Below are 24,305 nucleotides of genomic sequence, written 5' to 3'. Positions count from 1 at the left end.
AAACCTTGAAGTAATGAAGACTAATGGCCCCTAATGGGCCGGTGGCAATGAAGCTTTCATTAGTTCGCAGCCAAATGAGAAAAACAAGAACTTTATTTTTTGGTTATATAGATTTCTTTATCCCTAACACAAAGGACTTGGTTAAGGTCTCAGAATGTGTCTGCTGTTGTGCTAAGAAATTTCACCTATAACCTCATTGATGCAGGCACCGTTATCACACTTCTATCATACATGTGAAGAAAACGAAGTAGCTGCATAATAATTTTCCAAGGTTATGCCGCTGGATAAACAGAAGAGCTACAAGTTGAACAGTAGCCTGACTACTCTCAGGCCAGCCTTTGTTTTTAACATCACATTTGTAGATGAGGACTCATAGCACGTTATTCTGGTAAGTAATGAAATCCAAAACTATCTGAACAAACAGACAAACCCTACCACTAGTCTGAGACTCGGGAGGTCAAGTACACTAGTAACTACACCCACCATGGACAATGCAGAGATACTTACATTCCAGTCTAGAGATGTTACATCCTTGTTGCTTGGGACATCCTGCCCTCCTTCTCGTATACAATGTCTAAGTACTAATTGTGTGGAGCCACTCGTGCTATTTTCACTAAGATTCCATATTCTTGCAGTTGAGTCTCCAGACCTGTAAAGTATGCAATGTATTTTAAATCCTCATATTCTCAAGTATCACACAATCACAGCAACATATTTACACCTTACTATTTTTATTAATAAAGAAAATAAAAACCAGACTAGTGGGAGTTTTTATTGCCAGTATTTTTCCCATTCTCCACTTTGTGGCCCTTGAGCACCCCTGAGGTAGCAAGCTTAATTAAAACACCTCAAATTACTTCATGAAGGAATGAAGATTTACAGAGGCAGGGTGATCGCCAAACAAAACAGCAACAACAAAAACCGAAAGCTTGCAAATGTAATATATTTTTAAAATGTGTAATAATTCACTAAGATTTAAAAAAAAAAAAAAAAGCCAGCGTAATTGCACTGTAGAAACACACCCCGATGCCAGGAGATCACTAACGGGGTTCCAGGCACAGATGAAAACTTCAGATTCATGGCCCCGTAACACCACTGCCTTATTGGGGGGGATTTCGACGTCTCCATCGACTTCCATCATGTCAGTATGGTTGTCTGTATCAGGAGGACCAAGTGGAAAATTATCATTAGGTGATTTTACAACATCCTGGGCGGAAAGGGGAGGCTTTTAACCAGCAACTACCTACTCATAATAGCAGTATAACACTTTTACTATGACAAGGTTAAGCTGACAAAGACTATACAGACTTTATCGCAAAAGAAATAAATCCCTATCTCTAGTTAAATATGATCATATATGAATATGAGTGTATGTTTAGGGGTGAGGTTACGGAGGGGAGAAATAAAGGGCTATAAAAGGTTAGCCCCAGATACGGCTAAAACTGGTCTGAATTGAATACAGTCCATGCCAATACTATTCTGAGTTTCTGCCAGTAGGGGTTGCTGATATCATTCATATAATATCAGAGTTGCCTTTATATTTCAAAATCAGAGCTTTATCGTATTTGTTAATAACAAGTATTGCAATTTTTTAAAACAAATACAGAGGTAAAAATTTATTTAATTGTGGAAAATGGACTCTAAACATTAAAAAAGAAAGTCACTGAAAACAAATCTAGGTTTGGAGTTTTAGAAATAAAAACCTGAACCGTGGAACGCAAGTTAGGGGAACCAGTGGCATAAATGAAACAGATGAAGTTATTCGACAAAATTGTGGCTTAGAAGATGGCACAGTCCTGTAAAGCAAACTATTGCCTCTGAAAAGAAATGTTTTAGATTTCTTAGCTCACTTGCTATGGTATGTGCTCCGTTCTCCTCCCCATTTGCTGTGTTTTCTCCATTTTTTGTTGATCCTTGTTGGTTGGTGGCAGCTGCGGCAGCTGCGGCAGCTGCGGCCTGCTGCTGTGCAAGCTTATCTCTATAAGCTTGTTGTCTCGTTTGTACTACATCAGGCATCACGGCATCTATCAGTGACAGAGACTCTATTGGTCGACCATCAAACAAGGTACCATCCTGGATTTGGAAAATTGTGACAGAAGACAAATCAAAAGTAACATTAGGGTTATCTGTATTCATACAACAGCAGAAATGAAAAAAAAAAAAAAAAATCTTCATTCCGAGCAAAAACAGATTTTAGATAATTTTCTAAACTCCTGTAAGAAGGAAAGCAGTCAGGAGGAAAGGAAGATGGAAACCGCAAGTGGCAGGTGCTGTTTGACTTTTCCTCTACAATTAGTCCATGCTGTCGTCAAATGTTATACAGATACAGGTGCAATGTAAGCCACTGATGAAAATTAAAAGGGATAATAAGATGTAGGCCCAGATAATAAAGATTTTAATGATCAGATTCCAAAATTCAATTAGTCAAAAGCAATGACCAATATGGAATAGTCCATATAATGAAGTTTGGAGTCACATTATAGTCAATACTTCTTTAAAACTGGAAGAAAAAAAGAGTTCACAATAGCTTTGCTGTACTGAAAAGTTTCTTGTTACCTGACTACAATATTAAAGCAGGAATGGACTTCAGATATTATGCCATCCAATCATCACATCTCACTAACGTTGAAAGGCAAGCACAATAAATGCAAAGACTTGTTCCTGCTCACAAAGCTAGTTGATGGCAGCTGGGCTCTCTTAAGCCAGTGCTATTGGATCAAAGTGTACAGTATCGCCATCACTCGATAGCTTAATGAAATGTATATTCAACCCCACAGATCAGAATCTCTGGGAGTGGGGCTCAAAAATCTGTGTATTAACACACCTTCTGGATGACAGTTCTGCGTGCTAGCATTTGAGAAGCACCATCACAATACACAGGCTAGTGATCTTTAATTTTGTGGCATTTCTATAATTTTCCAAAGCTCCACTCATTGACATTAGGAACTTCACAATTAATACAAAGATCTTCAGTGAGCACAAAAGAAACAGACACTGAACAAATCAGAAACTGCAAATTAGCTAGGAGAACGCATACGTGAAGGTTGCTAATAATATTATACCTGAACTGGAGAACACGCACCATTGACAATCTACAGTGGAATGATGGGGTACTCTTAGTGACAAAAACACAGCACATCTTTCCGAATTTTTAATTGTCATGGAATGTTTGAGGAGTAGAACAAAGTATTTTAATTTATAAAACCAGTTGCAATCTAGTCAATTCTGATTCATTATGATCCCATGTGTGCCACAGTAGAACTGTGCTCTACACAGTGGTCAGTGGCTGATTTTTTGGAAGTAAATCACCAGGCCTTTCTTCCAGGGTGCCTCTGGGCAGACTTGAACCGCCAACCTTTTGGGTAGCAGGTCAGCAGGTTAACCGTTTGTACCACCTTGGTATATTATCCAAACCAACACAGATCCATCGTGGAGTACTACGTAAAATTTTAAATGAGCATCATCTCTGGCCATTGGCAGAGCTTGTTTATCTTCTCTCCCTCTTAAATAAAGAGTACTTTGGGACGGAAAGTGCTATAAGACAATAACGATACATGTTAATTTAATACTACTGGGTTTTTTCAGTCATAAAGATGAGGAAACCCAAAAATAACAAATCATTTTTAAAATACTATAAACAATAAATACTGAACCTGTGAAAGCCAGAAGCTGTGTAAGGCAGAAACCTGTCAAAGAGGGAACACTGAGACATTCTCCACTACAGCAAGGGACAGAGAAGTGGTAACACTGCACCCTATCAAAGGCAGAAAACTGTCAACATTCGGTAAAACAAGGCAGTCCCACTGAGTTCCGACGCTCACCGGTTTCAACATACTTGGAAAAGTATTCATCTCTGAAATAACAATAAGGCTAAATAAACTACCGATACATGGACCTTAAGACAGGCAACAGTATCAAGAGTTAACTTCAATTATAAATTCCCTTCCAAAATTAGGGCATATATAATCTTTCCAAACAACTCAAGGTTTTCTAACTGCTCATCAATTATGGCCTCAGCATTCCACAGCACAATCCTGCTGTTGTAATGATTCTTACTCTTTATTTGGAAAAGCATATTAAGAGAAATAAGCTATAGACAATGGTTCTTACTATTGGGAGCCAACATGCTCTGGGTGTGCAACCTGACTGCTTTGTTAGGAATGATGCCCTTCACTTTTGTTAAGCAGGGAAGCTTAAAAAGATACTAAGTAAACAAGCAAGGCATCTAATTTAAGAATATTTTTATGAATAAGAATTAGTATTTGAAATAAGTCTTCCTTACCTCATTAATACTAACTTCTGCTTCTACATACTGTAGACCTTTCTGGATGATAGAAATCAATGCAGCAGGTGGAACGAGGGCACCATTTATATTAGACTGACTGATATGGCTTTCTATGCCAAAGGTAAACGCAGAATGAGAAAATCCTAAAAGCAAAAAAAAAAAAAAAAAGAGTATTAGAATTTATTCTCCTAGTCGCAACATGCTAAATGACACAAATGAAAGACCTCTATATCTATAATCTTTCAAAATCACATTCTATCCATTGGAAATCTCAGATTAGTAACTAAGGTCCAGTATGTTTTCAAACATTTCAAACAAGAGAAATAGCAAAATCTAAACAAATCAAAATCTGTTTGCCTTTATAGATTTTCTTTTTTCTCTTTGATTATTTAACGTACTCATAACTTTTTTTAAATTTTCTAATACATACTTGATTACATACAGCTTCAAATTTTACAAACTTCAGATATTTTCCTCAATAAAAAGCACCAAAACTTTAAAGTGAAAAAAAAAAAAAATCACATGGTTTGGAAATCATGTGGTTCAACTGCAGAACTCAAGATTACTGTGGCCAATGTAAATTAAGAGGCGTTTAATACTCCTGTAGTATATTTAGGTTTTTACATAAAAATTGTGAACCAAAAATCAAACCAAACCCACTGCCGTCGAGTTGATTCCGACTCATAGCGACCCTACAGGACAAAGTAAAACTGCCCCATAGAGTTTCCGAGGAGCGCCTGGCGGATTCGAACTGCCGACCTTTTGGTTAGCAGCTGTAGCACTTAACCACTAGGCCACCAGGGTTTCCTAAAAACTGTGAAACATCTTATAAATTCAATAGTTTGCCATTTACCTTCAAGCTACTTAAGAAACGAAAGGTAAATTAAAGCTAATATAAGGAATGAAAACTGAAATTTAAGAATGCAAATTTTTATGTTTAAATGGAATTTTATGTATGAATTAAACACTAATTTTTTAAACTAATTTTTTGCCACTTAGTAATAACCTACTTTCAATGAATATTTAGGAAATGGAGAGCTAGCAAATGAAAATGCAATTTCTGTGCTCTCCATCAGTGATTCTTTCATTTTAATTTGAAATACTTAAAACCAGAATACTCACACAACAAAAATCTCTTCATTTAGAAATATTTCCTAATGAGACTTTGAACAATGAAAAGGGCTTTCCATCAATTAAAATAAGAGGGAGCACTTTATGTTGGCCTTGTGTTTCATGAAAAGCAAGTCCATACAAATTCAAAGGTTAAATTCTGGTAAATTGATAGACAAGGGTGATTATTCTCTTTACCAAAGTATCTATCATAGCTTATCATTAAGCAGTAATTGCTATTAGTGGGATTAAACTATATGTGATATAGAATGTTTCATACTGAATAGGGTAATAAATACAGGCTTGATTTGGGTCTTGCTAAAACTGACAATCTATATGATAGTATTCTGTTGTCCGGCCTGTCAGTCCCAGTTTTTTAATGGTCAGTATGTGTCTTTTTTTTTTTTTTGCATTTGTACTTGCATTCTAAGTTCCTGTGGAACTTGTGAACATTCTGTAATAAGACACTGCGGGCTCACAAATAGCATGTGGTTAGGAAATATTTTAATTGGTTAATTGACAGGCCACAGTACCTAAGATGATCTTTCTCACAGCACCCTCCTTCCCCCTTTAAAAAAAAAAAAAATAGAATACCTAAATTATTCGGTGCCTGTAACTCACAGTACGAGAGACAAGAAATTAAGCCAGCTTTAAGACCTTGATTTTAACCTCATGATTTCACCCACAGGCAAGATCATAATTAAACACATTTATAAATAGTTTTTGGCTTAATCTGAGCTCTCAGAGATGGGTAAGAAAGATGCCAAGGAAAAAAGCAGGCAAGAGGACGCCTTTTTCCATTGTCTGTCCGGAATCCATAACCACTTGAAGATGAGAGGAGTCCACATCGTCAGGGTGGAAAGGAGAAAAGGGCTGGGAAGGGTGGCGGTGGGGGTGGGGCAGGGTGTGAGGTGGCAGTGAAATTCCTACACAGCGAGGTCAGAGATTCCTGTTTTCCACTTAAAACCTCCCCTAAATAAATCCCTCAGTAAATCGTACATGGTGGGAGTAGGGCAGTAGGGGTGATGTCAAGTAGCCAAGTGGCCTTGAGATTTAGGGTGGTTTTAGACAGGAGATATCATTTACAGAGGGCCAACCATATGTTAGCAACTGTGTTAGAAACTGTACACCCATATAAATTTATTATTTTATAAACTGAATTAACAGATGGGAAAATACAGCCATTAAGCAAGAGAGTAAGGATTTAAACTCATTCACAGACCATGACCCTAACCACTACACCCTCCTGCTCCTCTTGAACAGTTAACTGTCCAGGATAAAGCTAAAGCAGAAAGTTTACTGTTTATTGACAGACAGTACAAGAGTATATCGTCTGTCTTCTTTTTGCAACTCACGGTCTCGGAAAGTGGTATTGAGTAATGTATGAAACATTAAGACATCTTAACGGCCTTATTTGTGCCAAGGTTTCAGAAGTGTTTTGATTTATGTCAGATTTGTAAGTTGTAGCAAAGTCTGTTTCTGTGCTCTCTATTCATGGGGGCATTTTAGTCAAAATCATTACATTCATACTGTTAAACGAGCTGATTGAGAGTTTAAGCTTTAAGTATTAATATGTCCAAGAGTATCGTAAGAGTTGCAGTTGGAACCATGTCAATTTTAGGCTATAATAGTGCATGTATTCCGAATTTGTTCCCTCAGACCAGGAGAGGAGCTATCACAGGTGCTTATATGCATTTCAAGCTATCTCAGATGAGCTTGGAATGCTCTCAACCAGCCATGAAACAACACTGAAGTAGTCATTAGCATTGTTTTGGCACTTCTCGTTGATGTTTACCCTTGAGAAGCTCCACGCTTTAAAATGCTCTGCTTAAATAAATGCTGAATTCAACTATAATTTTGTCTTTATTTCTAGTCATAGCATTGCATGGCAGCTTAAAATAATTAAAGTTCAAAATTATACCACTTTTCTTCTTCTCCTCCATAAAATTTATTTTTCCTTAAAAATTTTCTGATCTTATTTCATTACACTTGAAAGTCATCCTAACTCCTGCCTCTCCCTCAGCTCTTGCAATTCCACCATTTGCCAAATCCGATCATCCTACCTCTCTGGGCTCTGTCATCACCTTTCATCTGCCAGAACCTGAGTTCAGTCACCATTGTTCTTTGCCTGGACTATTGTTGCCAAAAGTTCTTTTCCTCTCTTCCTCAGTTCAGTACACTTACCACATTGCAACTGGAATACTATTTCTAAAACACAGATTGGTCATCTCATTTCTTATTTTAGCACTTTGAAGGAACTCCTAAATATGCCACACAATTACTTTTGAGACCTGACCTTGCCTATTGCTCCAGCCTCATCCTCCTAATTCCACATCCCCACTCTTCTTCCCATTGCACAGCGAATTCAAGTAATGGCATGTTACAAGTAACTTCCTGAACGTGCTGTGTTAATCATGTCTTTGGGCCTTTGGGTGCACTGTTCACTCCTTTCTTCCTCTTCTCTTTTCTCCTACTTGAATGTTGGTGAAGTCCTTCCCTTCTCTGCCCCCAAGGTTAACCAGTCTTTTCTATGTTGATCCTATAATTTGTACATACATTTAAAGTGGCACTTACCACTAAGTGGTTCTCGTGACAGAGAGAGAGACTACTAGACTAGGCTGCATGAGGATGGGGTTTATGTCTAATTATCTTTTAATCCTGGAAAACTGGCACATTATCTGACCTAACAGGTGCTCAATAAACGTTGGTTCAACTAAAATATAATGCAATTCCACTACAATGCACGTTGGCACATCAGAAAATCTGACTCCAGAAAAAGTATATGATTTAAGCGTTTCTTGAAAAACGATCTAAAAACTGAACCGGTTTATGTCAGAAATTATTCCCAGTTATCTGTACATCGATATGCAGGAAATACCTTCAGAAACAGCTTCTGATTTACACACTGGAAGGAAAAAGGGATTATCTAAATCTGTGAAAATGTTGAAATTTGACATGATTGCCAAAAATAGCTTCCCTTCTTTCCAGAGGTAAGAGCAAATCTGTTATGAATAGTGTCTCCATAATCAAGTACTGTAAGCATTCATTAGGTAATTAAGATTTGGGAGACAGAAAAGATTCCAGAGAGGAATATGGCTGAAAACCACATGCTGAGTATATAGTAATTCAGTAATACGGAAGAGCAATGGCAGGGGGTGTCTGTGTAGTTACACGAGACCATGAACGACTCACGTAAGAAATGAGATCACAAAACAACCATCTTCAACATGCAGTTTCTTTCAAGGTGCCCCTTCCTTGGGATGGGAAGGGTTATGTTCTCAAAAGGGAGTTAGTCAGTCCTCCAGAGCCTGACAACTATGTAAACAGAGAGTCCAGACATAAAAGTTGGGCCTTAAGAAAATGAGCCTAAGGCATAGGGCATCTGAACAAGAAAAACTGATGAAAAGAGGCAAAGCTCAGTTATCATCACAATACAGTACTCTCGTCTACAAGGAAAATCTGATTTATCCAAGGACTTATTAATCTTTAGGTCAGAAAAGTCCAGAAAATTTATCCCTGTTCCCATCACCACAGTCCCCCCAAACATATTTCCAACCTTGCTCTAAAAAGCCTTGCTCTACAAACCAGGATTTTAGAAAAGGTAAAGAGAAATGGGAAAAAATGCTATAGGGGATCTTGGCTGTTGAGGAATTAGACCTAGAACTTACAACAATAATAAAAGAAAATGTGGAAAAGGAGGAAAAATTACAATACCAAAACCCAATGCAACTGGTAGCATTTTTGTGTATTTCCTTGTTTTCTTCACATATAGGGTTTTTTCAGTACAATATAATACACTGGCTATACAATTTTATGCCTAATTTTGCTTTTTAAAAAATATGACAATGAATATTTTATATAAATTATATTTTCTGAAGTAATTTTACCAGCATCCTTATCTCCAGCCAGTAAATGATTCATCCGCCCCACTGTGGGGCATCTGGACTTTCACAATGTTCACAACTCAAAAGCATCTCCCTCAGATATCTATGTGTACAGGTTTTGCCGTGTCTAATTTTTTTTTCTCCTTTGGATGGATTCCCCTCAAAAATCAGAGGGGACAGAAGCATACTAAAGAAGTATTCATGATCGCTAAATGGCTTTCCAAAAAATTTGAGCAAATTTATATTGCTACCAAGGAAACTCGTTGCCATTGAGTCGATTTCAATTCACAGTAACCCTACAGGACAGAGCAGAACTGCCCCACAGGATTTCCAAGGATCACCTGGTGGATTCGAACTGCTGAACTCAACCACTATGCCACCAGGGTTTCCACAGTGCTACCAGCAACTTAAAAAGGTTTCCTTACACCCTCACTATGCTGGCTCTTCCTAAATATACAAAAAGGTTATTAAGATTGAACAAGTTCTCTTTTGGCAACTATTAAAAGACCTTTATCCTTTAATAAGTGTGTCAGTAGGAATGTGTAATGGGAATTTCATGTATCAATGAAATAGGGTCAGTCAGCTTACTGAAAAATAAAGAGAAAAACTGATTTGGAAGTATCAAAGTATCGTTAAGTGCCACCATTTATGACAACTGCTTGCTATTCGTTGTTAATTAGCTGTGTTTGAGAACTATAATGTAGATGATTATTTGTCATATGAATGTTATCATATATTTCAATTATAAAGCAGAACTCTATACCTACTTGCAATCCTATAGCTCGTCATCTACTCATTAAAATTAAAAAGAAGACTGAAGATGGACATACCAACTCCTGAACTTCCCTCACTCCGGGTCTTCCTGGTTGGAAGCACATTACTGACAGTCAGTTTAATCTGCCTCCATCCAGTTCACTGTTAAAATCTGTTTATAAATGGTATCGGGGGCGGGGGGGGGCGGATTACGAAGGAATGGATATTCAGCTCAGTTGCCTTCATCTGGGTCAAGAGAAACTGTATTGTCATTTGACTACTGCCAATTAGACATTACAGGGGCTGATATAAAATATTAAATGAGAAACAAAACAAAAAAACAAGTGAATGGGTTATATGGTGTTACAGTTCAGAAACTGAATGTTATACATAAACATTCAGGTTAGTCTGCGCCTAGTGTGATCATGTTTTCTAAATTTAAGAATAAAGAAAAAGAACATGTGGTTTTAACACGTGATCTCACAAACAGAGTATCTGGAGTAAGCCCACTCTCAGAAAAAGTGGTGTGGTGCCAGGTGGTGCCAGGTCTAAGTCCAGGGAGATGTGATACCCCTTTGAAAGGTTTAAAACAAAACAGTGAAAGGAGAGTGTGGGGGAGATAAAGTGAATTTTTATGAACCAAACGCTTTAACCTATACTTATCACCTTCTTATGAATGAAGACCGTATGTAAGATAAACCTTACTTCTAAAAAAAGAGGATTTTTTAAAGTGGTAGTAATCAGAATCACAATCTAGAAAATAACTTCTCATCTTAATAATAAGGACATATTGTTTTTACAATTTCCAGTCAGCCTTTCAATCGTTAAGATGCACTTGTTTCGTAGCTCCCAACAATCAAGCCCGTATAAATAGAGATATTAGGGAGCTCTTTGACACGTAATGGATGAGAGTTAAATCCAGGATCAAGAATTCTCCCCCGAACCAAATGTACAGTTTAAGCTACATAAAATTATTATCTTCTTATACAAAGCAACAACACACACACAAGTGTCGAAAGTTTACAAATTATTCACAAATAATTGCCAGCAACAATTTCTCCAGGGGAAAAAAAAAACTGTGAATAAGTACAGGAGAGTCACAGGTGATGCTGAGGGGGGAAAAACAGGGAAACAAAAAGGTCCAAACTGCTTAGGTCTTCTAAAATTAACACTGTTATCAGATTCTGTTACCACTAAAAAAAAAAAACAAAAACTACTTACCTGCATAAGGTTGCTACAAATGAGTTATTAGGGCAATCAAATTATTAATGCCCTTGGGCAAACGCTAATTAAAGACAGCATACTTAAAGTCAACCATTACTTACAATACTGCATGTCAAATGCACTCAATTTTCAAGTCATCTCAAAAGAGAAAAAAATAGCTAATTTTACTCCCTAGGAAATAACTGCTGAATACTGAAGTCTGGTGTTCATAAAAGTAGTTTAAGTTGAACTTTCGAGAGATAAAAATAAAACATCCTATAAGATATATACTTCTTTATTAGTTTTGGTGGGTGGAGATAGTTTATTTCAAACAGAAAGACCCATTAAAGACTTGAGGCCAAATATCACAATGTAATCCCTTTTCAATAAGCAACAAATTTTACGGGTAAGGAAACTGAAGCTCCAAAGAGTTATGTGTTTTTAAGTAGGAGGGGCTTTTAAAAGATAGTATCTTTTAGTATTGATAATAGTCAAGACAGAATGATTACCCACTGTTTAAAGTATTTAAGACAGGGCCGCTGGAGATGGACACCATAGCATAGTCAACATTAAACAGAAAACAACTGTTGAACATTCTTCCTAGAAAACATTCTATGTCTAACCCACATATTTATCGAAACAAAACAGAAGTTTCCTAAGGTGTGTTTTGGACTTTCTGACTTTAGGTAATGAGACAGGCAAGAAAGAAAATCCCGTTTTCTTTTTGGTAGTCTTTACAAACCAGCATTGACTGTCTTTGCACAGATCCTGTCTTTGCCATGATGGTTCCAGTTCCTTTTCTGCCTATCTCCTAACCCAATTTAGTGCTCCTTTTATAGGGAAAGAGGCAAGATTAAGATTTTACTTTCTTCTGAATTGCTTTATATTTTTCAAGAGAAATATTTATGACATAAAGTAACTGACATATTTCTCAACAAGTATCCTTTGGAAAATATGGCGATAAATACAATGAATTCCCAAATCAGCCAGGAAAACGAATTACTGGACTAGGTGATTCCAAGTTAGAATCAACTGCAAAAACAGCCATTTGTATGTCTAAATGGAGATCAGAAGCAAGAAAAAACTTTTGGAATAGATGGCACTGCCCAGGTCTATAGCTGTCATGAGCATTTACACTCTGGGGGACATTCTGAGCTCTATCTGAATCCTGCCCTGGGTTCACTGTTGTTGCTCTTGTTGCATGCTGTCAAGTTGATTCCAACTCATAGCGACCCCACATGACAAAGTGAAACTGCCCTTTAGGGTTTCCTAGGCTATAATCTTTACGGGAGCATATTGCCACATCCCACAAGGCAGCTGATCGGTTCAAACTACCAGCCTTTTGGTTGGTAGCTGAGCACTTAACCATTGTGTCACAACTATTAGTCTCTTCCATCTCACATTTCTGGAAGTAACTTCAAATGAATGTCCCATGGCACCCTTTATGACATAATCATGCGTCCTCATTCCTATTAAACCTTGCCCACAAGTTCAATGGCAACTTCACTTTAGGGGACATTTTCAAACTCCAAATCAGCATGTGTCAATTTCATGCTTTCTATTTTATCCGGAATAATTGTTAAGTATACTTTTTCTTTCAAGATACTGCGAACATGCCACACACCGGTTGTCAACTTCTCATTGTCCTACAACTAATAGAGACCAATGGCTTTCAAACTTTACCGTGCATGAGAATCACCTGGGGTATTTATAAAATGCAGATTCTTGGGCCTTACTTGAGGTTCTCTGAGTGATTTTGATGCAAGTGGTCAAACTCACAGAACTCTGGTAGAGGCAATTCCTAAATTTATGGTAAGTTGCATTCCTGGAAAAATGCCATAAATGAAAATAGCAGCTGAGTCTGATTTTCCCCTACAAAGCATAATGTATATAGGAAGTTACAATTTTTACTGAGACTGATGTTCACATTTTTAGAGATGTGACTTTTAAGACTATACTCATCACACACACACAAAAAAACCCCATTGCCGTGAAGTCGATTCTGACTCACAGCAACCCTACGGAATAGAGGAGAACTGCCCCATAGGGTTTCCAAGGAGCGGCTGGTGGATTCGAACAGCTGATCTTTTGGTTAGCAGCCAAGTTCTTAATGACTGTGACACCAGGGCTCTACTTCATCACCAGTACACTGTAAGTTATCAAGTTTTCTAAAGGATACATAAAACACACCTGAGGAACACAGTAAACAATTATAGGGGGCTTAATATAATAAATAACAGTCTACCATACAAAGTCTTTTGTTGTTGTTGTTTAATTTTTTTCCCATAATTCTTGCTTTATTTTTATTGCAACTTAAAACCTGGCATTTAGGAGGGTTTTCTCTGAGAATACAGGCAACTCTAAGGACCTCTGATAATATTTAATCACTGGATACTCTTTCAGAAATTAATCCAGAAAATTATCTTACTGCAATTCTTTCTGACGCTACTTTCCTATAGCAACATAAAACATCAACATGTGGACTTCTGTTTGGGAACAGGAAGACCTGAGTGCTCATGAGCATATCTAACTCCATCCTGCCCTGTTTCTCCTCAACATAGGTGACCCAACAGGATATTGCTGAGCTATTCAACTGTTTCTGACCTCCAAAAGCAGCAATTTCATTTGGTTCAGCCTAAATAACCGCCTCTACATTACGCCAACACGCCTTTATAATGTATTTCCTATCCTTTGATGCTTCGCAGTGTTTTTCGCTTCAGTGTCCAAAAGTCTCAAATCTCTGGCTTCAGTAGTGGTCTGGTGCAAAGGCAGAAGGCACCATTTAATTTTGATCTAATAAATTATTTCCATTTTTGCCAAGAGTACCATGCAACAATTTCCTAACTTATCGTTTACCAGCAATCATTAGGTCACTAGTTTTTCACTTTATTAATCACTTTATCTTGCCCAAATCATCCTCTGAGACACCTCTTTTGGATCTGCCTTCAATACCAGTTTTCGAAAAAAAAGAAAACAAAATCCATTAATCTCAATTTCAAAATAAGTTATTCTCCCATAGTTTCTTAATTTAGTTTCTTCTCTCTCTTTCCCTCTTTGCCCTTATTGGACCACATCCTCTCAGGTTATTCCAGGCCAGAGAGAAGCACTGATGGTACTTGAGAATAGAAAACCCAGGAGAAAGGCTCAGAACTAAGAGCACAGCTGGGAACATCTGAGCAAACAGTCTGGAGTCTGATCTAAGACCTAAGGCCATGTTTGTATTAGAAAGGGCAACTAACCCTTATAAGAATGACTGAAGTCTCAAAACCATAAATTGAGGACTCAAGAAGTCCTCCTTGTCCTTACTGTCCTATAGCTTAGACCTCTGTTCTATTCCTTCCATCCTCCCTCATATGTCACTACCAAAAGTGTCTTTTTTATATAGTAAAACCTGTGAAAGTCGGAACCTGTGTAAGGCAGAAAACTGTCAAGAGAAGGAAAACTCAAATATTTTCCAATAAAGGAGAGTGAAAGAAAAGTAACGACTGCACTGGTTAAAGGTGAGACCCGGAAGAACAAGGCAGTCCCATCATGTTCCGGCTCTCAAAGGATTCCCTGTACCACGCCTCGCCTTACTACTAAAACACTCGATAACTGTTAGGTATAATTTCCAAAATTCAATCTCTCAGCTATATTTTCAACTATCAAATGATTCTATCTCATGCTAACAATCTGCACTTAACATTGTAATCAAGAACCTTTAGCACCATCCACACCCCAACCCATATCCAACAGTTCTCCGTCTTCTACTCCTATAGTTTCCTCACTCTATTCCACATGCTCCCTTACAGCATTTCTTCTGTTTGCTGACTATACTGCTTAATGTGTCTAGAAAACTTCGATGCCCATGGATTTATTTATTACAAATGGTTTACTTATCACTCACCAAGTATTAATAAGAATTCAGGTCAAGGATATGCTTCATCAATTGGGATAATAGGAAAGCATTCTGAAAAAATACTGGTAACTTAGCTTTTGAAATGCTAACTGCAATTAGGGCCAATAAAATTTAATTGAGGATTCTGAATATGTAGTATCAAACCAATAGTATAGGAGAGTTTATATGTTCCTACTAACCATGTACAATAGTCCCAGTGCATAACAAATTATGAAAGTGGCCTTTGAACACTGAAAGCCGAATTTTTTTATTACAAATATTTGCCTAAGATGATTCTAACATATTTGAAAGAGTCAGAGAGTTAAACCATGCAGTAACACATAGCTTTAAAATAGCAGTCCAGACATTAAGGAAACATACAAAGGTCAACAGTTTGGACTGATACAAATTTCAAATGCATAAAAGGGTATTATTTTGAGAATATTAAAATAATTTGAGGCCTATTTATAAAAGTACTCACCTGACTCTTGCAAGTATCTATATACCAAGAAGTTGACCTCATCACTGCTTATACTCATCTTTATTCCCACTTAAACCATGAGGTCACAACACAGGATATAACCCTAAAAATAAAACAAAGTTAATTAAGTATTTTCTCAATAAAATATTTTTAAACAAAATGTAAACAATGTTGTAAAATCCATTTGATTTTATTAAATGATATAAAATGAAGGTTCTGTATTATCTAATGATAACCCTAACAAATAAAGTTATATTCAATAGTTAGTGAAATGATTATACAACTAAAATATGGTTGGGGTTATTTTTCTGCAAGATAACATATTGGCAAAAATTATTCAGAAATTTTAAGAGGGCTGCAGCATCATATTTTAATGATTATACCGAATGGCATTAAAAGTTGTTCTGCTTTTCTCAACTGTTAAAAAAAAAAAAAGTAAATTTGAAAAATCAGAATATTAGTTTTTTAGGAAAGGATTTATTTTCATCCAAATTGGGCAGGATTGAGCGGCGCAGAAGGGACGGCAAGCCATCTACTCTTATTTTGTCTAAATTGGCAGAATTTGAAGTCTCTACTTTCTCAATATCGAATCTGCAATGCTCAAGTTTCCGAAAACTCAAGGTATGTATAAGGTAGAGAGATTGGAATATAGTTGTCAAAACTCAAATGACTTTCTCTTACTGGAGATACTTAGTCCTTAATCACAGAATGGGCAAGGAACGGTACACTTAGACATGACTTAAAATGTCTAATTATATTCGTCCGTTCTCATATCAAAGAAATGATTTAAAGAAGAGGTCACCCAACTTTTTCTGTAAAGGGCCAGAAAGGTAAATATTTTATGCTTTGCCAGCCATACTATAATCTCTGTCATGACTAATCAACTCTCCTTCTGTAGTGCAAACCCCAAACGAACCCACTGCTGTAGAGTCCATTCCGACTCACATCGACCCTATAGTACAGAGTAGAACTGCCCCATAGGGTTTTCAAGTAGTGGCTGGTGGATTCGAACTGCCAACCTTTTGATTAGCAGCCAAATGCTTAACCACTGTCCCACCAGGGCTCCATGAAGTAGAAGATAGAGAACTATTGAGTGTGGGTTGTAGTGCAAATACAGCTACAAAGGGTATGTAAACAAATGAGTTAGGCTGTGTTCCAATAAAATGTTATTAATGGACATTGAAATCTGAAGGATAATTGTCTTATTTAAAGGATATGCTTATGTCTATTCAGTAAAAAGGGATATCTAACATTGCAGGCTTTGGCAGACAGTCCTGCCACATCATGGATCACTTTATGATGCAGAGGTCACCACGTATTTTAAAAAAGCATTTGAGAGGATTATTATGTGTCAGAAACTGCTACTGCCCTAAGCAGTAAAAGTGGTGACTGAGCACTCACTGCAGCCCTGGTGGTGCAGTGGTTAAGAGCTATGGCTGCTAAGCAAAACTTCGGCAATTTCTAATCCACCATGCACTCCTTGGAAACCCTGTAGGGCAGTTCTACTCTGTCCTATGGGGTTGCTATGAGTCGGAATTGACTCCACAGCAATGGGTTTTCTTTGGGGAGTTAAGCACTCATGAAGCTTATAGCTCAGAGAGGAGGAAAATTTAATAAAGAGCTAATAACAATTTTCCAATAGACACACACAGGGGATGTCCTAAGCTCACGCAGTCGTCTAGGAATACATCTTAGAGGAAGTCGCGCTGGTGTTCAGACTGGAAGGACTGTGGTGGGGGTGGGGATGGCAAAGAATGTTCCGGGGAGGGGTGAGTAGGGAATGGAAACATTCCAGTGAGCAGTAAATCAGTGGGAGGACTGAGTGAGGACAGGAGACGGGTGTTTGGTTTAAGAGTGCAAGAAGTGAGACATGAAGTAAGACGTGAAATGCAGGCAAGGACCATATTCTGAAGGGGCTTTGAAAGCAGCACTAAGAGAAAATGAATTCACAGAAAGGTTTTAAGCAGGGTAGGGCTATGATGAGGTGTACACTTTACAAAGATCATCCTGCCTATAATATGAAAAACAGACTGGAAGGAAACTCGGCTAGACTAAGGGAGTCAAGTTAGGAAGATGTTGCAGTAGTCCAGAAGAATACAGCCTGGATGGTGACAGTAGAGCTGGAGAGGAGTACCGGAATTTGGAAGATATTTACAAAGTAGAGAAGAATCAGTGGTTTCTTTTCTGGACGACTGGCTGGGTGGTATTGCCATGTACTGAGATGGAAAACCACAGAGGAAGAATAACACAGTATCTTCGAATAAGAAAAAGTTAACCCCAAACAAATGAACTCAAAGAGTACAATTAGTCTTATATCACCTGAATTCTCAATACATACTTAATAGAATGGTTATGGTAAACCCTCCTGATTTTGGCTCAGGACTGCTTGTCACGATGTTACCGTGGTATTGCGCATTAGATGAGAAATGCTGTGTAGGGTTCTCGTTCAACCTTTATCCTAATCCCCAGTCACTATGGTGCTGCAGGACTGTGGTCAGCCCTCACAAACCCCCCAAAAAACCAAACCCACTGGTGTTGAGTTGATTCATGGTGACCCTATAGGACAAACTGCAACTGCATCACACACCAAAATATCCAAACGTAGTGCCATTGAATCAATTCCGACTCATAGTGACCCTACAGGATACAACAGAACTGCCCCACGGGGTTTCCAAGGAGCACCTAGTGGATTCAAAACTGCTGACGTTTTGGTTAGCAGCCGTAGCTCTTAACCACTATGCCACCAGGGTTTCCGTATCACACACAGTAGGTACTTAATTGCCTTTTGAATGCCTGTTGAACTTAATGAAGATTGAAAAAAACAAAACAACCAATCCCATCCCTTATGAAATTATCATAAATCAAATCATAACTTGATCATTCAAGACACCCTATGCCAGAGTTCAAGCCATCCGAAAATAGCTATGTTAATTTAATGTGCTGGTTTCATGTTTCTATTTTTGGGGGAAACAATTAATGAAAATTATTTTCAGCATTTCCCAAAGTTAAAGAGACTGAGATAGGCTAGGTGGAATTCAAAGGAGGGAGATTGACAAAGAAAACAGCATAAGTATTCTCTTCCTCTAATGTATCATTCAGTTCAACACTCAGTTAACGAGCACTGGCACTGAAGAAGTCGTCAGCCCGCATTATTCAGATTCTAAATTTGCAAATTCGCCTACTTGCTGAAATTTATCTGTAACTCCAAAATCAATACTCCCAGCACCTTCACAGTCATTCATGCACACGCACAAAAAAACTAAAACCAAACACAGCAACCCTATAGGACAGAGTAGAACCGCCCCACAGAGTTTCCAAGGAGCGCCTGGTGGATTCCGACTGCAGACTTTTTGGTTAGAGTTCAGCTGCTGACCAAAGGGTCTGCAGTGCGGAAACCCTGGTGGCGCAGTGGTTGAGTGGCCTGGTGTGCGTGTTCCCAGCTGAAGTCCAACAAGGCCATGCTCTGCCTTCTTGCTTCAGCTCTCACAGTACAAACCAGTGTCCTTTTTGCTGTCTTTACTGCCACAACTTTCTCATTTTTGTGCTTTTTTGTTGTTGGCTTTGCTGCTTAAAATGGCTCCCAAGCATAGAGCTGGACTGCCGTTTAGTGCTCCCTAGGGCAAGAAGGGCATGATGGACCTCACAGAGGAAACGTGTGTTAGATAAGCTTTGTTCAGCCTGAGTTACAGTGTGTTGGCCTTGAGTTCAATGTTAATGAATCAATTAAGTTAGGTGTCTTTACACAGAAAAACATATAAAACAAGGTTATGTACTGATCGGTTGATGGACCAGAGGCTTGCAGGAACCTAACCTTGTATTTTCCTTAGAACCAATGCTTCAGTATTTGCTAACTCAGTGTTTGCGGCAGCTTTATAAACGTAACTAATGCCAATAGCAAGAATCAACTATCACTACGATGCACAGCTTTTCACCAATGCCTGGTTCTGATAATACCATCAATGCCTCAACTTAAAGCAGTGATCCGTGGCTCTACAGCATCACCTAAGGCATTCCAGGACAGTGAAACAATGCCACATACAACAGACCACAAACACTCGAAAAATGCGTATTAAAATGATATAAATTATTGGCTGTAAAACTCTTCCAATAAACATATATTGCTGCTCTTTTTTATTTAAGCTGTAACAAAAAATACTGAACAGGCAAAGCAGGAAAGTTCTTATCTGTTCACATTATCAACCGGTTAACCTCCATAGTCTATCCCATTGATCTTAGTGCTACATCACTTTCTGGCAATCGAAAGTCAATTTTTAAGGGAAAAGGGTGAATTTTCCAATTTTAACCGTGTTCCAAGAGTGCTGGTCTACTTCGGCTCTACCTCTTACATTCCTAGAGAGAAGGAACCTTACTAGTTTCCCCTACGTAAGACTAGGAATAGAAAGATGAAATAAAGTTGCCCCAAACCTTGGAGAATTTACATTTTTGCAGTAAAGAGGAAGCACAGAAACAAAGGTGTCTCTTAAACATGTCAGTGACCCAGAGGTTTCAGTCACAGCTGCGGTTAACTACATAGACTCTAAAACCTGCCTTTATCTACTTTCAAGGACGCTTAATTCTAGAATATGGTTTGGCATGAAATTAATCCTTTCAAATGTTAACATCAAAAAGACATGCGAAAAGAACAAGAGATTGAACAATCCTTGCTTAAAAACCTCAGTGTCGCCCACTTTTAGGACACCTTAAAAGCAAATGTGCCAAAGAGCAAATCAGAAAAAATACCACTGCTTCACTAGAAGCCTGTTCACTGTGGCTTTGCAGAACTGGTTCAGTTTGGTTTATGTGTCTTATACGACCTAGGTAGTTCCTCTATGGTGTGATGTAGTCTTCACCTGCCCTGGGTGAAGACTAGATACTCAGATACTAGACAGCCCAGATTTCCAAGGGGAAGGCAAGATGCCTGACTACTGTATCTCTTTCACTGTAGTGCCTTCCAGAAAAAACTGTCTTCATACCAAGTCACAAAACTGGATCGAGACACTCATCCAGTCTTTATGTGGTACCATCCGGGTGGTCAGGTCTGGTAGAGGGTGCTAGGGGTAAAATAAGCCCTGCCTTCAAGGAGCTCAATCACCTATTAAATAAACAGGATATTCAAGATAAACTCATTTCCTAAAATCACAAGGTGTTTTATTTGTATATTCTGCCTGATCTTACTTATTCAATCTTAACTAGTAAATTATGGAGTTCCAAAAAAAAAAAAAAAAAAAAATATCTTTGTATTGACATATGTAAGAATTATCACATGAAAAATATTCTATTTGGGAGAATCTGCTTTTCTTAGAACAAGTATAAAGCCTTGAGAATGCTGATTGCCTTGCTAGAGAACTTCAAATCTAGGTTTGGTGCACTTAGTATCATCCTATCTTAACTCTCATGAAGTTTATAAACTCAAAAAATCTTTTATTCAAAACTCCAATGTTATAGGTAATCAATTACTTAAAATGTTATAAAAACAGAGGACTATTTAGGCAATTCAGCTATGGTTCAGTCACCTGCATACTACAGCATTTTCAGCATCACAAAACTCTTGTTACACACAGATACACACACACACGACAGTAAATGCCCTAAATCTTTCATCAGCTCCTAGTTTCCTCGTATATACAACCAGTGCTATTTCTGACTTCAGCCTCAATCAGTGCAGATACCGTATTCCTTCCTAATCCCATTCCTGAAACAAGTCAGGGCCCCAACATGGTCCTAGGTCACATTATTTTAAATCTAAATGACTGAAAATACAGTGAAAGAGTTATGGATAGAGAAAAGGAAGCAAGGAAGATTATCTTCTTAAATCTCCAGCCCTCAACACACTGTTTAGAGGCCGAGAAAACCTTTGCCTGATGCAAAGTCAAATGTATAAGCCAATTTACTTTAGCCGACAAAATTTGGTCCACAGCTTACAGTGGTGGCGCACTGTTCCATAACAGATGTGAGTTGGATGTTTGTTTTGTTTGACACTCAAGTGATTCTGTTTTCAATATTCTAAGATTGCTAGGAGAGCATTTATACTTCGAGGTTTCTCTTTCCATTTCTTTTTGGTAGGCGTGCATTTATGACTATTCCTCATGATCAGGAATATTCCCTAGAAGTAAATTACTAGATCAAAGGGAATAGATGAATGGCTACCTTGAGTCTTAATGAATATCGCCAAATTGGGTCCCCTGCCCAAAGGCTGTGGCAATTTATAATCCCTCCAGCTGAAAAATTAGAAAAAACATTTAACTTCATCAATAATAAAAAAAATTTTTGCCTACAGCATAGCAAAGATTTAAAAATAACACAGGTTTCCACCGCTATCTGAAAGTAGAGCACTCCTATAAAACCATGTGGTGAAGAAGCGTTTACTTTCTATGGAAAAAATTTTCCAGGCCTAAAAAATAACCTACCAAATCATACCAAATAACACATAAAGCCCTTACGAGATCTCATAGGGTTTTCTGATACTTTAGGACACATTCTGCTAACAGATGCACAAAATAAATCGGGATCAAGCACAGATGCTCATAGACAGTTCAAAGCTATGGCGGCTGGATGCTGAGATGCTGAGTGTAGTTCCCAGGGAAGGAAGCTGGCAGCGTCACTGTCACCCACTGTCACCGCTCGGGGTGCCTGCTGCCTCTTGAACGGCTCACTGCAAAACAAACACTGAACGCTATATCCACTTTCTGCTTTTTTTTCATAAAAGTGAAAATCCTCTTTGGATTTCTTTCAGGTACTCATGTCTTTTGTAAAAGCGAAGTGGTGTACGATGAACTTTCAAAAAGTGAGGGATACCTGTAGTAGTATTATTATGACTGTAACGAAATGGGAATTTATACATAGCTACAGTATCTGCAACTGCTTGTTTAAAAGTTGAAGAAGAGAAATTATATTAAAAGATGCTAAAATACTTTCATAGGCTATTGCCTCTACCAAGAAGCCCTGCTGGCGCAGTGGTTAAAGTGCTCGACTGCTGGTTAGTAGTTAGAACCCACCAGCCACTCCACATGAGAAAGACATGGCACTTGCTTCTGTAAAGATTTACAGCCTTGGAAACCCTATGGGGCAGCTCTACTCTGTCCTATAGGGTCTGCAGCAATGGGTTTGGGTTTGTATTGCCCCCACCACTACTGATTTCAGAACTTGGTCTGAAAAAGCATGCCCTCAACAAACCTGCACCCTAAAGAGGCGACAGGTCTACAAACAATATGTTGTGAATTTTGTGGGTGGTCCAACCTCAGTATGCCTGGGAAAGTTAGGAAAGCTATTATAAAGGAGCTGCACAAGCTAAGTCTTCAAGATAAAGAGTAAGACCAAGCAGACAATAGAGTAAATTCATGGAAGATCTCTGCATTCAAATCCAGAGCACAAACATTTACTTCTCCACAAACAAGTATGTTGTGCTCATGAATTTCTGCATTTAAATACCCATTCAGTTAAACAAAACATGTCCTGAATACTAGGCTCTTTAATAGATGCTAAGAATACAAAGATAAAAAGTACAGAGTCCCTTCCCCAAGTTCACAGTCTACTGAAACAGAGAATTGCTTTGAAGATCGATGGACTAGGTTTGACCTCCACCACTTAAAATGAGAGACTTTGCTCAAATTCTTTAACTTCTTTGGTCTTTTGTTTTTTTTGTTTTGGATTGTTATGAAGATTACATGAACTAATATGCTAAATTCATTTCTTAGAATAAAGCCTGGAATACAGTAGGCACAACAGGATTTGTTGCTGCTACTACTTGCTGTCGTTGGGTGCCTTCAAGTCGATTCCAACTCATAGCGACTAGTGCTACTGAATTCTAAGGGTTATTAAGTCACCAGCATACTGACACAGTTGATAAAACCAAGGCATCTGAGTATCACCTACACTTAATGAATAGACTAAAGAGGAATCTACAAGGGAAAGGAAAAAATAAGCACTTAGAGAACTAGAAGGAAAAACCAACAGTCATCCCAGAAACCAAAGGAAAAAAGGATATCCAAGAGTCAACATTTATCCAAATGCAATTATTTAATTACAACTTGGATAAGAAAAAAATACAGAAACTTATGAGAGCACAGACCCTAAGGTTGGGGGCAGGTGTAGGTATGCAAAGGATGTGAAATGGAGGCAGCTTACGGGCTTCTGTAACAGGCAGTGTTGGAAGAGCTCCTTTTTTTTCTAATTCAAAATTTCTGAACTGTGCTAAGTAACCTTTGCTCCTAGCTGTGTGTAAACCGCTCTCAGTAATTTGGATGTTATGAAAATAAAGGGTTATTTGCATTGCTATGTATGCTACATATGAAGCTAGGCCTTATACACGTTGTTTAATTTTCCCTTCAGTATCAACTTCCTCATTTTAACATGATAGTAATGACATATGAGAACAGTGTTTCTGTATACAGATAAATGCATTCGGAAATGTTATTCAAATACTAATGGTTTTCACCAGTGCAGAAAAACTGAAACAAAAAAACCAGTATGAATGTATAGTGCAAAATAGTGTATGGAATTACTAAAAAGAATGAAGATTTTTACAACTAGAAGGTCCTCACCCTCTCCCCCCCCAAAAAACCTGTTGCTGTCAAGTCAATTCCAACTCATAGCAACCCTATACGAGAGAGCAGAACCGCCTCACAGGGTTTCCAAGGAGGGGCTGGTAGATTCAAACTGCCGACCTTTTGGTTAGCAGCCTGAGGTCTTAACCACTGTGCCACCAGGGCTCCA

General features: G+C 38.1%; 1 protein-coding gene across 9 annotated transcripts in view; it reads right to left on the bottom strand.

Annotated features, from left to right (window-relative positions):
* The window catches only part of TBL1XR1 (TBL1X/Y related 1), a 187,433-nt gene that overhangs the window by 33,545 nt on the left and 129,583 nt on the right, over window positions 1-24,305 (bottom strand). For 8 of the 9 annotated variants that reach the window (XM_049867633.1, XM_049867638.1, XM_049867630.1 and 5 more), the window contains 5 exons: window positions 15,594-15,696; window positions 4,283-4,428; window positions 1,851-2,073; window positions 1,023-1,155; window positions 508-649 (listed from right to left, as the gene is read on the bottom strand). In XM_049867633.1, coding sequence (XP_049723590.1) covers window positions 508-649; window positions 1,023-1,155; window positions 1,851-2,073; window positions 4,283-4,428; window positions 15,594-15,651 — 702 coding nt within the window. In that variant the 5' untranslated portion in view covers window positions 15,652-15,696. The remainder of the gene's footprint in view (window positions 1-507; window positions 650-1,022; window positions 1,156-1,850; window positions 2,074-4,282; window positions 4,429-15,593; window positions 15,697-24,305) is intronic. The other variant, XM_049867636.1, reaches the window with a different exon arrangement.

Source organism: Elephas maximus, chromosome 23 (genome assembly GCF_024166365.1).
Source record: "Elephas maximus indicus isolate mEleMax1 chromosome 23, mEleMax1 primary haplotype, whole genome shotgun sequence".
NCBI lineage: Eukaryota > Metazoa > Chordata > Mammalia > Proboscidea > Elephantidae > Elephas > Elephas maximus.
The sequence above is the reverse complement of the archived record's forward strand: the minus strand, read 5'-3'. Positions and strand labels throughout refer to the sequence as shown.